The following is an 18668-nucleotide window of genomic DNA, read 5'->3' as shown; positions in this document are numbered from 1 at the left end:
CTCTCTCCTCCTTTATAGTCCTCCTCCGCCAATCCTAACTCGGCTGCCCACACACCGAGTACGCTGCTCTCCTCCAATCAGGAGCAGGATCAGCTCCTGGAGGTCATTACTCAAGTTGGCAAGAGGCAGCTGCGTAGAAGCTGTTTTCTCCTCTCCCAGCGCCATATTGTGGGAGAGCAGATGCATAGAATAAGTCTTAATTCCAGTAACAGTCTAGTCCGAGTTGCTCCCCACACATGTGTGTGTTTGTTGTTTATGCTTCCAGGCACCCATTTCAGAAAGGCTTCTTTTTCATTAAAACACGTCCCCCTTGTTGTTTTGGGAAGTACTTCTCAACATTGCATGAAACCTTCATTTCATTCTCGTAGAAGTAACACACATACACATTCTCATATACACACATCTGCTTTTGAAGGTGCTAGACAATGTTTCTATTATGCTATGGACAAGTTTGTAGCATGTTTTCGTCTTTTAGAAAATAGAAATACATTTAACCCAGCTTTTCTTAATAGGTAGGGAAGATGAAATTTACTTGCCTCCTCATTCCAGCTATTTCAGTTTTAACAGCTTTCCTCTCTCAGAGGTAAATTCAAGGTCAGCAGCTTTTAATTTTGTGCTGGTCTGTTGAACTAAGGATGTATCTTCTGTTTCTTAGCTGGTTCAGTGACTTCGGAACAGCCCGTTGAAGTTTAAGGACTCTTATCTGAACAATGAAAAAGCATATTCCTATGCATGTGCTGGCCAGAACTTTTCTCATGCAATGATTGGGAATACAAGGATACATGTGCTTCTGTTGTTTTCTTTTGGCCTGTAACATCCACAGGAATGAAGAAGTGTTGAAACAGGTGTTGGCAAAGAGCAGGGCAGGATAGGGCAGAGATCTGGCCCTTGTTGCCTGGAGGTACTGCCTGTCTCTGGTTACAAGAGCCTTGCTGTATGTCACACAGTAAGACGTAAACCATGGAACTGGATTATCATCTTTTCCTATGCTTTTGGGGACAGTTTGTTTTGTTCCACTTCAAAAAGGTTGGCATTCAGTGCATGATAAAGAATGTGCATCTGGAGATTGATATGTGATATTTGTTCATCTTGAACTAGTAGTAAGTCCTAATATATGTAGTGTATCTACATAGATATGTTAATTGGAAGTTGATGGAAGAGATATTAGGCACATGTAATAATCCAAGAAAAATCCATTTATATTCGTAAGTAGAATTTGAAAGCACTTCATTAATATTGAATCTTAAGGGCTTGACTTTATAATCAGCCTGCTCACTTAAACTAAAATACAGCATAGACTTCAAGGGTAGAATACTTCCCATCATACTGCAGAAGCCACAGTTAACGAGTAACAAAATTTTGAATCAGTAGAAAACAGTTCTCTTTTTTAACTTTTATTTAATAAATATAAATTTCGAAAGTACAACTTTTGGATTATAGCAGCTTTTCCCCCCATAACCTCCCTCCCACCTGCAACCATCCCATCTCCCATACCCTCTCATCTGCGTGGGTGCAAACTGTTGAATACAGTTCTCTTTTAAAAGACTTATTTATTTATTTATTTGAAAGGCAGAGTTACAGAGAAGAAGAGACAGAGAGAGAGAATTCTTCCATCAGCTTGTTTGCTCCCAAAATGGGCTCAATGGCCAGAGCTGAGCTGATCCAAAGCCAGCAGCCAGTATCTCCTTCCAGGTCTCCCATGCAGGTGCAGGAACCCAAAGACTTGGTCTGTCTTCTACTGCTTTCCCAGGCTATAGTAGAGAGCTGGATTGGAAGTGGATTAGCTGGGACTCAAACCAGCACCTATATGGGATGCTGGCACTACAGGCAGCGGCTTTACCTACTGTAACACAGCGCCAACCCCCAAAACAGTTCTAATGATAGAAAGAACTTTTGCACAGAAAACAACAATGACTTTACTGTACTGAACTAACATTATCAATGAGGAAAATATTAAATGATATGAATAGCTGTTCCTGACAATAATATCTCATTTTTAAATGTGTTTATATTTTGTGATATCAGAGAAAGAAAATCTTAGTCTCCAGAGGTTTCCTAATTAATTCTTTTTTAAAAAGATTTTTATTTATTTAACTGAGAGTTAGAGTTACAGACAGTGAGAGGGAGAGAAAGAAGGGGAGAGATCTTTCATCTGCTGGTTCACTCCCCAAATGGCCACAATGGCCGGAACTGGGCCCATCCGAAGCCAGGACCCAGGAGCTTCCTCCGAGTCTCCTACATGAGAGAAGGAGCCTAAGGATTTGGGCCATCTTCTGCTGCTTTCCCAGGCCATAGCAGCAAGCTGGATTGAAGAGAAACAGCCAGGATTAGGACCGGCGTCCATATAGGATGCCAGCGCTGCAGGCAGTGGATTAACCTAACACGTTACAGCACTGGCTCTCCAAATTAATTCTTAAAGTCTGTTAATACAAACTCTTCCAAATTTGCTAGGATCCTACCCCCTTTTAAGGATTGTTAGAAATAAAATGAAAGCAGTAATGTGCTTAGGAAAAAATAAAAATGAACACTTAGCATTTATGCTATGCCAGACCCTTAAAATCTTCATGTAAAGGAGCATACCAGTCCATTTTATGTTGCTATAACCAAATACCTGAGATGGATACTTTCTAAAGGAATGAGGTTTATGAGCTTACCATATGCAGGCTGTTGGGACTCTGGTGAGTGTCTCCTGGCTATCCCACAGCATGGCAGATGGCATTATCACAGGATCACATGTAAGAGGGAAAGCTTACATGGAGGCAGGAAGCCAGAGTTATTCAGAGGTCAGCCTTGCACTTTTTATACCAAGATGCTCTTTAGGAGCCAACAGGAGTCCTATAATAACTGCATTATTGCTTTCAAAGGGCAGCTCCCCCAATGATTTACTTACCTTACACTAGCCCTGGTCTCCCAAAGGTTCTACCACTTCCTAATACTGCCGTGCTGGGGGACCAGAGCTCCAACACACGAATATTTGGGAGACATACTCAAACCATAGCCAAACCATAGGAAAGGGCCCTTAAAGTCATTAGTTCTCAAAACTGTAATATTTTATATAGCCATATATATACTGGGGTCTCCAATTTTACAGAAACAGCACTTCGATAGCCATAAGAGAAATGCCATCTTTCCCTCTTCATTCTCACAGAGTGCTACTAAGCTTTCCTTTTTAAAATCTAAACACCTTTTTATTTGCTATCTATGTGTTTATTTCTTTGACAAGTAGGGAGTCAGAGAGCTTCCATCCCAAATTGCCACAGCAGTCAAAACCTGCAGCCAGGAACTCAATCCAGACCTCCCATTTGGGTGGCAGGAACCCACTTACTTCAACTATCACTACTGCCTCCCAGGGTCTACATCCAGTGGGAAGCTGAAGAGAGGAACAGAGCCTGGAATCATGCCCAGGCATTCCAACATGGCATGCAGTGTTCTAACTATCATCTTAACTACTAGGTAAAACACCCATCCCTGCCGAGATGCTTTGATGCATAATTTGACAATCTCTAGCACTTCATCCCCATTGTAACACAAACCAAGGTAATGATTCCACATAAGGTCTTTAAACATGAAATTGATGTAAGTAGAACTGTATATTAGCTCCTGCTTAAAGCATATGCTTGCTTGATGTCTTCTTTTTAAATCAATATTACGAACAGATAATGAGAAGCAGGGTTTAGTACAAAGAATGAAGGAAAAGGTACCCCAATGCACTGTTGGTGGGGATGTGAACTAGTACACCCATTATGGAAGACAATATGGAGATTCCTCAGAAATTTGAAAATAAACCTAACATATAACCTAGCCATCTCACTCCTGGAAATTTACCCAAAGGAAATGAAATCAACATATGAAAGAGTTATTTGTACCCTCAGGTTTATTGCAACTCAATTCTCAATAGCTAGGATATAGAATTAACCCAGATGTCCATCAATTGAAGCCTGGAAAAAGAAAATGTAGTATATTTATGAGATGGAATACTACTCAGCCACAAAAATAATAAAATCTGGGTTTTTTTTTTTTTTTCAATAAAATGGATGCAACTAGAGACCATTATGCTTAGTGAAACAAGTTAATCCCCAAGAGACAAATGTGGTGCTTTCTTTAATATGTGATAGTTAATATAAAACACAGAAGTAAAATAAGATAAACCAAAATGGGATGATGAGAGGTTCACAGGAGCACAGAATAAAGTATAAGCAACAGGAAACAAAAGGGAAGATGTAATCAGAATTGAGGAGATTGATCACTTGTAGCTAATTTGTGAGGCTTCTTTGCTCATATCCTAATCAAGGACTCTACTTACAGTAATTATTCCACAGCAAAAGTTAGGAAAATGTGGAAAAAGTAAATTGGTTAGAAAAGTAGGAAAAATAATAGATTTGTTGATGAATTGGTAAAATATATTTTTGGCAGAGTTACTAATTGATTTTGGCATCTTTTAAGAGCTTGCCTACATTGTGGAAATGTATTTGACTAGGAGAAAAGGATGAGAGCCTTAATAGCAATTTAAATATCATCCTATAGCCTAAGCACCACTGCAGTTTCCATTTATGAATTGTTTACTAAGTTAAAGAAAGGCCTTGAGTACCAATGTCAAGAAATATCCTTATTTGTACTAATATAGAATTCTATCCAGGATTATGTCACTTATGAATATAAATTGTTCCATGTATTACACATTTTTACTTTATGTACCTTGTTTGCATGAGTTTTCAAAGATTTAAGATTTTTGAATAATTATAAATAGCATAATGAAATTATTTAACTGATTTAAATGTTTAGGGCCGGCGCCGAGGCTCACTTGGTTAATCCTCCGCCTGTGGCATCGGCATCCCATATGGGCACTGGGTTCTAGTCCCGATTGCTCCTCTTCCAGTCCAGCTCTCTGCTGTGGCCTGGGAAGGCAGTGGAGGATGGCCCAGGTGCTTGGGCTCCTGTACCAGCATGGGAGACCAGGAGGAAGCACCTGGATCCTGGCTTTGGATGCACATAGCTCCAGCCGTAGCAACCATTTGGGGGGTGAACCAAGGGAAGGAAGACCTTTCTCTCTGTCTCTCTCTTTCTCATTGTCTAACTCTATCTGTCAAATAAAAGAAAAAAAAGATTTAAATGTTTATGTTCCTATATATGATGCTATGCAATTAATTATGAGATAAATTGTTAAAGAAAAACTGCCATCATCTACACCATCACAATGAAGATTCCGAAACCTTTTCACTTAGCTTAAATTTTATTTATTTATTGGACAATCAGAGATACAGAGATGAGGGCAGAGAAGAGAAACAGAGACGGGGATTCAGATAGGGAGCTCCTATCTATTTGTTCACTCCTTAAGTGCCCACATTGGTCTAGACTAGACCTGGGCAAAGTTGGGAATGGAAACAGTACAGGTATCCAACTACTTGAACCATGACCATTGCCTCCCTGGGTATGTCTTCATGGGAAACTGGAGTCAAGAATTGGAGCCAGGTGAGGAACTCACCTTCTCCAATGTGAGACACAGGCATCCTAACCAGCATTTTAGCCACCAGGCCAAATGCCCACCCTAGAAACTTCTTTAACCTTTCCAAAGCAAAGTTCCATAAGCTTTCTTTTTTCCTATTCTAGAAATAGCTAATGACAGAGTTGCTCTCTGTCTTTTCCCCTTAGGCCCCTTTAGATGAGCCACATCTACAATGTCTTGTGATTATTGTTACAGCTTTTCAGGACCTTCAAGGTGATGTTGAATATTACACACTCTTCTGGAGTTCTGCTACCTCAAACGAATCACTCAGACTCCTGCGGGATGTCAGCTCTCATGTCATTGGCCACTTAAATCCAAACACAGAGTACTGGATATTTCTCTCTGTCTTCAATGGAGTACACAGCATCCACAGTGCAGTACTGAATGCAACCACTTGCGATGGAGGTGAGTCCAGACTCTGAGGGATGCTGGCCTTCAGAGATGTGAGTGAAATTGATTGATTCTTACTGAGGCTGAGATCAGTCATCCCTCCATTATGAAATTTCCGGTGTGGGTGGGAAGGGGGTTGGAACTAAAATGCTTAAGTGCTCGCTGTCATCAAGTAGCAGATCAATAAGTGGTCCCATTGAGAGCAGCACAAGGCTCTCATAATGGGATATTAGCCCAATTTGTTCCTGTGCTTTTCAATGTATGCTTAGTTTGGAGCTAAATTCACATCAATACATGGTGACATTTTGAAATTTTTCTCTAAGATTAGCTCTCAGAAACAGTATGCTTTTCAAAACAACAGTCAAGCATGGTGGTGGTGTGTGTGTGTGGGGGGGGGGGGGTTCTGAGTCACCAGAAGTGGTAGGTGGAAGTTCATCCTCTGAGAAAAATTGCCAATGACTCATTTCCAAGCCAGTTAGCAAGGGGGAGGAAGCAAGGGAAGCAACTTGTGAATCTGAAATGTATTTGGAATGGTCTTTCTAATCTTTTTGGCTTTATAAAGTCTCATTATAAACATTATAATATCATTACCTCCCAAGCAAGTGTTCCAGGTCATTAGCAGAGCTCTTTAAGTGGGGAACCCATTTCCCTTTGAGGTGCCAAAGGTCAACACCTTTTGTTTATAAAATAGGATGAATCGCAAGGACAATATTTCAACTAGTTAAGATGGGTTCCTATGATAAAAATAGGTCTTCGCGTAGTTATTTCTGACATGCTTGAATAATTGTGTAATTTAACGCTAAGCAAGATTTTTTTCTAATGTTAGATTTCATCATTACCTATGGTAATCAACATTCAAAATCATTTACATAATGACAATATTGCATTATTGCTTCATATTGCTTGAGTTACAAGTTAGTAACATCAAATGATTTTTCACGTTCCACCAGCCTCAATGTATTTGAGTTTTATTTTTTGCTTAAGGAGCAAATTTTTTTTCCTTCCCTCCCTGTCCCCGACCTGGGAGGTATGGAGTGAAGGGATGGGAAAAAAGACAAATAATAGATATGTGTTAGTAATGCAGATGAGTGAATAATTTATCATCATATCCCACTGGTCACATAGTATTGAAGATTAACACTATGCTGGTGATATAAAGCATTTCACTACCAATTCGTATGGTTTCTAACTGAGAGAATAATAAGCCAATTTACAGAGGACTACAGACTGTGATAACTTCATCAGAGGAAAGCCAGATAAGCAAGGAACCCTTTGCTAAACCTAAATACTAATCTGCATTTAGTTTAACAAGTGCTTTTTCAGAGCCAGCTGGAGTTTATTCAGTTTCTTCCTTTAATTCCAGAGCCTCAGGGCATGCCTCCTCCAGAGGTTGTCATCATCAACAGTACAGCTGTACGTGTCATCTGGACATCTCCTTCAAACCCAAATGGTGTTGTCACTGAGTATTCTGTCTATGTAAATAATCAGCTCTACAAGACTGGAATGGATGTGCCTGGGTCATTTATTCTGAGAGGCCTGTCTCCCTTCACTATCTATGACATTCAGGTTAGAACATTGTTTTTTGATGGTTAAGCTTATGGATATGTTAAATAAAACATGCCAAGCCATGTCTCTAAGTGGAAACTTTCTGTCTTGGTTACAGATTATTTATTTGGTGGGCAAAGGGAGAGCAAAGATGGAAATTGATCAGAATTGAATCTGTTTGCTGTAGGCAAACACATGAGTCTCTGGAGAAAGGATAATGGTAATATGGAAAATAATGGTGGTGAGGATGGGGGTGACATTTTCACTGGTAAAATTAAGCTAATTACATATTCTAAATAAATCTTGCTGAGCAGTTTGCATTTTTCGAGGCCTTTCACTGATATCAAAACCAGAGCCAGCCTATGTATGTGGAGATGATTTTTCTATTCCCATTTCTGCTATTTGCTAATTTAGTACCTTCAGGGAGTTACAGAACCTCACTTGGTGCCAAATTTCTCTTTGTAAAGCGATGGACTGGACAGCTTAAAACATTCTATCTGCTCCAGGATTCTGTGATTCTAAATGCAACAGGAAACATAAATGAAAAAATGATGGACAAAATATTAAAGCTGTTGTCTGAGGAAGAGAGTAATACAAGTGCAATCACATCTATTCATCATTCAACAAATTTGCAACATCTCCCACCCATGTGAGAGCAGTTGTATTTAAACTTCTTTGCCCTTGGATCTCTTTGACAACCTTTTGTGGCCAGTGCACTCTGCCCTGGAGAAATATGCAATTATGTGATAAATTAACACATCATTTTAGAAAGCGTATTGACCACCTGAATGCCAGCTCAGAGATCTGTTCAGGGTCTATTGACCTGAAAGGTGGCAAAAAAAATATAAGGAATACTAGGGCATAGAAAGCAAGGACTTGAATTCCTCAAGGAATTGAATCTCATTAGAATGCTAAAATATAGATAGGCTAAATGAGTGATAAAAGCAGTATTTCAGAAGCTCCAAATTTGTGGGGAAGGCAATTTAGTGAAATTTTAAATAAACTATACCACTTTTAGAATTCATGACTACCATAAATAATTTTCAGAAAACATGAAGCACAGAACCTGTATTTGACTATAGAAGCTCTTCATTGATTTTGTCCATTTAACAACCAAACTTGTTTTCTCACATTTGAGGGTGAAATATACATGATCATGTGACTGCAAACAATTCTTAGGCACCCCTACTCTTGAATCATAGTCAAGAAAGCATATAATTTTTTGGCTTCTTAATAAAAATATATATTTATACTTGGCTTCCTAATAAAACATGGTGTTTACATGTGTATGCCAATCTACATGCTTAATAAAGGAAGACCAGCATGGTGGTTATTTTTCATTGCATTCCATTTTTTCCATTAACCTGTCTGAATTATCTTAGGATGAAACCTGTGGACTGATGTTTATGCTCCTGATTTTTATTCCATGTATTAAATTAGCTATAGGTCAAATTATAAAATAAAAATCATGCTAAAAATAGAGATAGCTGTGTGGATAAGATTAGTATAGAAAGGTAATGGAGGATTTATTGTGTTTCCCTCTTTGGAGCCCAAGTGGAGAAAACAGCCTGAGTTCTCAAAAGGCAGCTTATTCATTTGCTTTAGTAAAACTCAAAACAACCTGGAAGCAAACACAGTGGCTGTTCTGAAGCATATGTGCAGCTCAGCATTCTAACGTTGGAGCAAGAGTCGACTTTAGAATGTTTCAGGCTGGTCTGGGGGAAAGGTTTCCACCAATCCTACTGGTTTGAGTCTATAGTGGGCTGTATCATGATCAGGTTGGGGAGGGGGCGAGGAAACAGACAAAATGCCAAAGTAGAACCCACTGCTTGAATTTTATTGTTAGTGCTTGAGATGTTCTTATTCCTGATAACCATGATTTGTGAAGCTATTTGAAGTCAGAGATTGCTACAGTTGATAGATCCTGTTGCATTTCTTGAAATTTGAATGTCAATTTTTGGTAGTTTTTAATTATGTCAAAAATGATTTGACTTGATTTATAGTAATTATTAAATTGGGATACCCAATACTTTACAGGTTCTCAATGCTAATCTTATCAGTAAAGCAGCTATTGATTTTAAGACACATATGCCCTCAAGTGTCTAACTTTTTCAGCAAAGGGCTTTATATATCCCTTTTGAAAATAAATAGTAGAGGCTGGCACTGTGGCTCACTTGGTTAATCCTCCTCCTGAGGCACCAGCATCCCATTTGAGCGCCGGTTCTAGTTCCGGTTGCTCTTCTTCCAGTCCAGCTCTCTGCTGTGGCCCAGGAGGGCAGTGGAGGATGGCTCAAGTGCTTGGGCCCCTGCACCCACATGGAAGACCAGAAAGAAACACCTGGTTCCTGGCTTCAGATCGGTGCAGCGCCGGCTGTAGCAGCCATTTGGGGAGTGCACCAACAGAGGGAAGACCTTTGTCTCTCTCTCACTCACTGTCTACAGCTCTACCTGTCAAATAAATAAATAAATACATAGTAGTTTTAATTTTTATTCAATGTAATATCTTTTAGTATAAATATAGTAAATTCTTATATTTATGTCCCATTCACATGTCATACATATAGTTACAACACTAGAAATGTGCCCCCTAATATATAGACTTGAAATATTATGTTAGTAAGGAAGAAGAATGTTGTTACATTTCTCTAAAATATAGAGAAAAGCTTTCTGGAGAAATATTAAATATGCCTAAGTAGTTTAAATCTTAAAATTAAGTTTAATGTTTATACTAGAGGGCAATAAAGTGTGGTAAAGCCCAAATCAGATATCCCAAATCCTACCAGATCATCTTATTTCCTAATTTCTGTGTCCCCTCTGTTTGCAAACTTATTAAAATGAAACTGTAAAGAGTCCATAAAATTATTTGTATACATATTAGGTATATAATAAATTCATTGAATTGGTTCTGATGCATTGGGTATCATATAGTCTAGTATTTTCTAATATATATAAAGTTCATTGCCTCTAATTCTAATACACAGTTATATTTCAAGTTCATCTGCCTTTAGGTCATTTCACATTTAATTAGGCACACTCAGAATGAAGGGCCTTGATACTCTTTGAATATCTACTAAATATTCCCTTAAAAGATTACATGAGATCAAAAAATAAAACAAATCATAGAACCTAGAGTATTATGAACATATGTGTGCCTCAGCTCCCATTCAGGTGCAAGGTACACACTGCCCTAGGAATAAAATGGTGTATCTGCTAAATACAAGGAAAATGATACTTGTCTTTCTTCAAACAATATTGTAAAACTCAGAGAACTACTTCAGTTCAAAGCTTGGAATCATTGTTCAAGAGTCATCAGCATCTAGCTCCCCTCCTCCATTTTTGTGTTAGATGGTGAAATTAAATTAGCACTGTAAAAAGTACAGCTGCTCTTCGGTTTATCCTATCATTGAGAGCAGGACGATGTCACTTTTGTAATGTTCCACCAGCAGTCTTCTGAGTATTCATCTCTTCTCCCTCTTGCTGAATGTGTTCCTTTTGTGTTATAAATGCTTGATGAACCCCATTTCTAATCTTTAGTTATTCCATCCTCCTCAGTTTTTATTCAGAGTAGGTGGCAGAATTAAAGGGGTGAATGATGATTTTCTGCTGTGATTAAGGTAAAAATACAATTGCAGCTGGAGCAAATGGATATAAAATAGCTCAGCCATATTGGAAGGCTTCTCTGGGCTTCATTTTTCTTCCATTAGACATTAGCATTTAGGCCATTTGTTGTAAAATGTCAAGACTTCCAGGCGATATCATCATTACACTCCTTGGTTATAGATCTAGAGAGCAGTATGCAGTGATAACCTATTATGCTTGCAAGCTGTCACTTGAGCATCTTCCATTCCTTGACTGTGCTCTGAGTAGATTAATATGGTTAGAACCAGAGACAAAATATCACCATTCTAATCACTACACCGTTGTCCTGAACCTGGTTCTGCACTCCGAGCTCATCCCCCTGGAGTCAATTCACATCAAAAATGAATATTTATTAGATCCCAAGAGGCTGTAGAGAAATATATGAGATTCATATGAAATGAGGGTAGGTGGGATTCAATCTATTGTCAGTCTTCATTTTGAAAACAGTTGGATTTATTGGTTTCTAAACTCACGTTTACAGGTTGAAGTCTGCACAAAGTATGCCTGTGTGAAAAGCAATGGAACTCAAATCACCACTGTAGAAGATACTCCAAGCGATATACTAGCACCCACAATTCGTAATATCACATCAAGGTACATGATTTTTTTTTCTGTCAGTTACTCTAAAGAACTCTGATCATCAGAAATGAAAATAAAAAAATGAAGATACCCTCTCAGTGATGACGATCTCAATTCATAAATTGCTGTATTTGTAAATCAAATTTTTATATTGTTTCTTAGATGTGTTAGCCTTCACTGACATCCACTAACACTTAATCATCATTTTCCTGGTTGTCCAGACTTACTTCCCTAATTTACTCATCTTGAACAAATATTTGAAGGCACAAGAGTGTTCCCTTATTTAAATGTATCCCTTTATGAATCTTTTTGTGAAGCAAAATATCCTTTTAATTAGAATGACACTGCCTTCTAACAATCTCTTCGAAAATTTTTATTTATATATAACAGATTGCATTATAGCTCAAGATAACTATAAAATAAATTGTATTCTTTGGATAACCACGACCACTTTTATCGCTTTCCTAGTAGAATCCCTTTACACATTGGTATCCTTTGGTTGCTTAGAAATGACCATCATTTGAAAGTGATTTCCTTTATAGTTTATCACAGGGTGATGATGATAATAATGATAATATTTAATTTAATTTCCAAAGCCAAAAGTGAAATAAATATTCATCCTCCTACATCAAGTTTAAGCTAGAGAAAGAAATCTAAGTGATCCCATATCATGCTTTTACCAGAGCCAAATTAATCACCCTTTACGTACACACATATATATATATAAAACACACACACACACACAGAGAGTAACTGAAGACATCAACCCATTATAAAATGCTTCCATTCTGAAGGATTCTTCTATAATGTATTAAAACTTTTAGGTCTCTTAAAGATCAGCTCAAAAATACCTGTATTATTTTAGCAATTAGTGAATAAAATAATTAGAAAAGCTCAAATAACTGGGTTCTTAGCTATTCCTGGCAAAAATCAAATTTTGTCTTCTTCAGTATATATTCTATTAAACACATGATAGACACTGATCTAATTTTTGATGTGCAAATTAACTGATAATCTTCTCAATAGATTTCTTTTTAGCTACCCACAGGATTGCCTGCTGTGTAGGGGGATATGAAGTTTTGTGGCACCAGAGATATTTCTGTTTTTTTTTTCTTCCAGCACATATGTTTATTAATACAGAAGGAAGAAAGTAATACAAAAGATTGTGATGCATGATTCCAAATTTGCCAAGTTCCATTTTCCCTAAATAACCATTTATAGAACAATGTGGAAAACACTACTGAAGTTTACAATGTGCAAGAATAGCTCGTAGAGAAAACCCCAACTCTACCCAGGCTTATCAGGGAAGGCATCATGAAATATATAATGTTTTGAATTCAGTCTTGAAAAACTCAAGGAAGAATTCTGGTTAGTGGATGAATGTTTTCAAATTCTTGTTAGTTTGGGCCCGCGCTGTGGCATAGTGGGTTAAAGCCCTGGCCTGAGGCATCAGCATCCCATATGGGTGCTGGTTCTAGTCCTAGCTGCTCCTCTTCTGATCCATCTCTTTGCTATGGCCTGGGAAAGCAGTATAAGATGGCCCAAGTCCTTGGACCCCTGTACCCACATGGGAGACCCAGAGGAAGCTCCTGGCTCCTGGCTTCAGATTGATGCAGCTCCAGACATTGCGGCCATTTGGGAGAGGAAGACCTCTCTCTCTGTCTCTACCTGTCTCTGTAACTCTGTCTTTCAAATTAAATAAAATAAATCTTTAAAAAAATTCTTATTGGCTAGCATCCTCAGGAATCAAGGCCAGGTGAGCATAAGACACTGGGTTTTAGGTCATATCTTTGTATGTAGCTAAAAATAAACTCTAAGATTTATAAGAAATTAAACAAATGTGTCTGCTTCTCTAGTATGTTTTTTTTCTTTTAAGAAGATTCTCGTGGTTCAAGATTGCTTTTACCCAAATATGTCAAATTAAAACCAAAACACTTGATAGTGTGTTATACAACAAGAACAAGGAAAATGAAAGAGGAAATGACAACAGAAGAGAGAGTTCAGTACAGTTTGGGGAGAGTATTTGTTAGCGAGAGGTAAACTATCATGTAGAGAAATTTGTAACTGAAATATTATCAGAAAGGAATAATGAGATGAAATAAGATAATTTATTTGCACAAAATCTGAAAGATTGAGTACTTAGAAACTTTAAGAACTGTGCAAATGGGGAGTGGGGGAGGTAGGGTTCAAACTGAACTTACAAGTTTAGCTGGAATTCTAAAAAAGGTGACTGGAAGCTGGAGTCCCTTACTTTTACCTATGCATCCAGAGATCACTTTTTCTCCTGCAGATTAGAGATTTATCATCTGTAGAAACTTGTCGCTCCCCCTCTTCATGGAGGAACGACACAGGACCCTGCCTAGGCTTCATATCCGAGTCACGGCACCATTATGTCGCTCCCCCTCTTCGTGGAGGAATGACACTAAGCCCTGCCTAGGCTTCATATCCGAGTCACGGCACCATTATGTCGCTCCCCCTCTTCGTGGAGGAGCAACACAGGACCCTGCGCTGTTCTTTTGTCTGCTTGGCCCTCCCCGGGTTTGCTGCTGGTTCTTCCCGGGTTGGCTACTATCCCTTCCACCTCCGTGGAAGGGCAGTTCCCCCTGGCCACATTCCCCACTTCCGCAGGGGAGCGGCACACCGCCGGCCGGCTCTTCTCGGGGGCTGCACAGGTGTTCCTTCAGCTAGATGTTCCCCTTAGATGTTCCTGGTACATGCCGTCTCTCTCCTCCTTTATAGTCCTCCTCCGCCAATCCCAACTCGGCTGCCCACACGCCGAGTACGCTGCTCTCCTCCAATCAGGAGCAAGTCCTACTGTTTATTGGTTGAACTGGAGGCAGCTGGGTAGAAGCTGTTTTCTCCTCTCCCAGCGCCATATTGTGGGAGAGCAGGTGCATAGAATAAGTCTTAATTCGAGTAACTTAGTCTAGTCCGGGTTGCTCCCCACAGATCCCCCTTTCTTTTTATTTTTTGGCGTTGATACACGCCTGTCTTCGGTGCCCCGTGGCACACACTCTGCTCTGCTTGCTAGAGTTGCCACAGGTTCTTACAAGTCCTATCAATCAGGCAAACCGAATCCGGGTCCTCTCTTCGCCATGTTGTGAGGAGGTTTTTAGGCGCTGATGCGTGCCTGTGTTCGGTGCCCTGCAGCACATGCTCTGCTCTGCCTGCAGGGGCTTACAAGCCCTAACAATCAGGCAAACCGAATCCAAGCCTTCTCATTGCCGTATTGTGGGGGAGACTTATTAGTGTTGGTTCGTGCCTATCTTCGGTGACCTGCAGCTCATACTCTGGTCGAGCTGCCTGCTGGTGCTTATCGCCTAATCAGGCAGACCGAATCCAAGCCTCCTAATTGTATTGTGGGGAGGCCTTACTGATGTTAATTCGTGCCTGTCTTCGGTGACCTGCGGCGCATAAGCTGCTAGCCGCCGCAGGTGCTCATCGCCTCACTTAATCAGGCAGACCGAATCCAAGCTTTCTCATTGCCATGTTGAGGGGAGGCCTTTCTATTTCTCTATTTCTCTATCTCCGGGCATTCCTATTTCTCCCATTTTACTTCTATCTTCCAGCATTCCTATTTCTCTCATTTTACTTCTAAACTTCTGTTTCTCTTATCCTCGCGGTTTCCCGGCGCCCGCCCGAGGCTGCTTCTCGGCACCTCACCCCGCGGCAGCTACACGGCTCTGCGCGGCTTCCCGGCGCCTCGCCCCGCCGGCGGGTTCCCGGCTCTGCGCGCACGCTCCGCGGTCTCCACGCACTTCGCGCCCGCACCACGGCCTTGCGCCAGCCTCGCGTTTCCTATCTGTTCACGCCCCGTGCTCTCTCTGCACGTGGCGGCTTCCGCGAATGTTTCCGCCACTACCGGCATTCAGTCCAAGTTCCCCGGACTAACCTGGCGAATCCTGGCGGCCCACGTCTCTGCCTCTGGTTCCAGATCTTCGCCTCTTGCTCCCCGGGGTGACTTGAAGAATTCCAAGATGGCTTGGCCTGCACTCGCGGCTTCATCCTCCCTAACATTTTTCTCTACCCGGTGTGTTTCCCTAAGTTTTCTTCCAACAATATTCCTCCCTCATTTCTCCTGGCCTCTCCCCACAGTCCGTATCCAAGTCTAAGTTTCTTATAGGTTTCACTTTCACTTTCAACCTGCAGTCCGTATCTGAGTCTAAGTTTCTTCTTGCTTTCACTTTAAATCCTAACTTCTTTCTCACAGTCCATATCCGAGTCTCTGCCTAGGCTTTCAATAGCTTCTTCCGGCACCTAGGCTCTTTGCTAGTCTCTCTCTCCGGTATTTTCCTGCTTCTTTCCTCCTAAGTTTCCTATCCGTCCTAGGTTTCCTATCCGAGTCACGGCACCATTATGTCGCTCCCCCTCTTCGTGGAGGAACGACACAGGACCCTGCCTAGGCTTCATATCCGAGTCACGGCACCATTATGTCGCTCCCCCTCTTCGTGGAGGAACGACACTAAGCCCTGCCTAGGCTTCATATCCGAGTCACGGCACCATTATGTCGCTCCCCCTCTTCATGGAGGAGCAACACAGGACCCTGCGCTGTTCTTTCGTCTGCTCGGCCCTCCCCGGGTTTGCTGCTGGTTCTTCCCGGGTTGGCTACTGTCCCTTCCACCTCCGTGGAAGGGCGGTTCCCCCTGCCACATTCCCCACTTCCGCAGGGGAGCGGCACACCGCCGGCCGGCTCTTCTCGGGGGCTGCACAGGTGTTCCCCTTAGATGTTCCTCTTAGATGTTCCTGGTGCATGCCGTCTCTCTCCTCCTTTATAGTCCTCCTCCACCAATCCCAACTCGGCTGCCCACACGCCGAGTACGCTGCTCTCCAATCAGGAGCAAGTCCTACAGTTTATTGGTTGAACTGGAGGCAGCTGTGCGGAAGCTGTTTACTTCTCTCCCAGCGCCATATTGTGGGAGAGCAGATGCATAGAATAAGTCTTAATTCCAGTAACTCAGTCCAGTCCGGGCTGCTCCCCACAGAAACTGTACCCAATACTTAGAAGTCAGGGCTGCGAGGCACAGGGCAGCTGAGAGGCTGAGGTGAGACAGTGGTTAAACGAGACCGCAGTCTGATGGAGGAACCCTTGGTTACTTTTTCTAACTCCATTTCAAAAACCAAATAGACTGTCACAAATGCCTCTGGATGGGAAACTGAACATTCTTCACTGGATAAGAACAAATGAACCCAAATAAAATACCTCCAGATATTAGCATGTGGGGATCACCCAACAGGAAACTGTTTGGCACCTACTCAACCAGTGGTGAGTGGCGCCAATCCACAAGTCCCTCCCATCTTTAAGGTTCTAGTTGTTTTCTTGGAAGGTGGAAAGGTGAGTACTTTCCTCTTAAAGAGAAAAAAGAGACTAAAATAAACAGAAGAAATGATTCTACATCATCAGATACAATGCCAGCCAAATAAAAGGAGTTCTCTATCCATAAAAGAGAAACAGAATAACTGAATAAAAAGGGTAATCAAAATGGGGAAAACCTCATGGAAACTGGAAGTATGAAAGCGGAATCGAAATTTTGAAAGAAAATTTAAAGGAATGTCTCTGAATGAGAGAAAGTCAAAAATGTGAAAAAAGGAAAAAATGAAAATTATAAAATATCTGGAAAATTCAGTATTTGAAGAATTAGAATTCCATAAAGAAAGGACAGAATAAAAAGAGTGGAGAAAATAGCCAAGGAAGATGCCAAGGAAATAGCTCAGAACCAAATTAAAAGATTCTTCAGTGGCAGGCATTTGGCACAGTGGCTAAGTTGCTACTTTGGGACACCCACAACCCATATCAAAGTGCCTGGGTTCAAGTCCCAGCTCTGTTCCCAATTCCAGCTTTTGGCTCTCGCCCACCCTGGGAGGCAGCAGGTGATGGCTCAAGTATTTGGGTCCCTGCCACACACATGGGAGACCTGGATTGAGCTCCCTGCTCCCAGCTTTAGCCTAGCCCATCCCTGGCTATTGCAGGTATTTGGGGAAGCACACCAGTGTCTGCCTCTCAAATAAATAAAATTATTTTTTAAACAAAGATATAAAGAAAGGGGAGAGAAATGGAAACTTACCCTATAACATTCATTCTCGAAATTTAGCTTCCATTCTGATCTGCCCGCCAGTGTTCACTTTTCAGAGTTCTCACATCGCTACTTTCTGTCATTTGTTCACTCTTGGTTGTGATCAGTGGGAGACATGAGTTGTAACAGGCTCACCCCATAATAGCCAGCATAGGGAGTCCATCTCCGCCAAATTTTTTTTTTATTTATTTCAATGCCTTTGGCCACATTCCTCCTCTGACCCTCCCAGTCAGAGAACATGATATAAATAATTTACAAAAAAATATTGGCATGTAAAATCTTTCTTGTTTTAAAATGATCCATTGTAGCAGAGTGGCATTGTGCAAAGGCGAGGTTCTAACAAGCAGGTTTAAACTGCCAAGCTATTTATCAAAATTACACCAACACCAAAGCACTTAGCCTCCTGTGTGTGTGTTATTGTTTGTGTAATCTCATTATACTTCTGGCAATGTATACTTGTTAATTATGTTTCTATTTTGGTTTAAAAAATCTCTTTTGTATTAGCAACATGCAAAATCAAACAAGAAATCCTTCTAGAAAATTATCAGTAGGCTTGATTTACTTCACTAGTATTTAAAAATCATTTAGTTTCTAAGACACATTTCTTAGATTCTTTGCTTGCTTTTGGTAACATGAAATAGTAAAATTTATCTCTCAGATATTTTACTAACATATGCAGATTGCATACCAGCCTGTTTGATTATATGCATAGAGTGCATCAACTCATCCTTGTCTTTAGCCATAATTTATGCCTTGCATTTCACAACATTGTGTGTAGTACTAGGGCTTACACATGTTGTTCCCATTATATATAAACCAGAGATGCCACAGCACACAAATGTAGAAAGATCAGGTGGACCCTTCTACCTTTATCAGCTCCTTGTGCAGAAACAAACTCTGCTTCTACTGTGTGTTTTCCTTGTCATATTATCATCAGCTGC

General features: G+C 40.6%; 1 protein-coding gene across 5 annotated transcripts in view; it reads left to right on the top strand.

Annotated features, from left to right (window-relative positions):
- Window positions 1-18668, top strand: part of USH2A (usherin) — an 848241-nt gene that overhangs the window by 602084 nt on the left and 227489 nt on the right. For all 5 annotated transcript variants that reach the window (XR_011381453.1, XM_070055318.1, XM_008268426.4 and 2 more), the window contains exons 45-47: window positions 5699-5908; window positions 7257-7459; window positions 11559-11671. Coding sequence is in view for 4 of the 5 variants with exons in the window: in XM_070055318.1 (XP_069911419.1) it covers window positions 5699-5908; window positions 7257-7459; window positions 11559-11671 (526 nt within the window). In the remaining variant the exon portion in view is untranslated. The remainder of the gene's footprint in view (window positions 1-5698; window positions 5909-7256; window positions 7460-11558; window positions 11672-18668) is intronic.

This window comes from Oryctolagus cuniculus, chromosome 13 (assembly GCF_964237555.1).
Source record: "Oryctolagus cuniculus chromosome 13, mOryCun1.1, whole genome shotgun sequence".
NCBI lineage: Eukaryota > Metazoa > Chordata > Mammalia > Lagomorpha > Leporidae > Oryctolagus > Oryctolagus cuniculus.
This window is presented reverse-complemented; position numbering and strand designations above follow the sequence as displayed.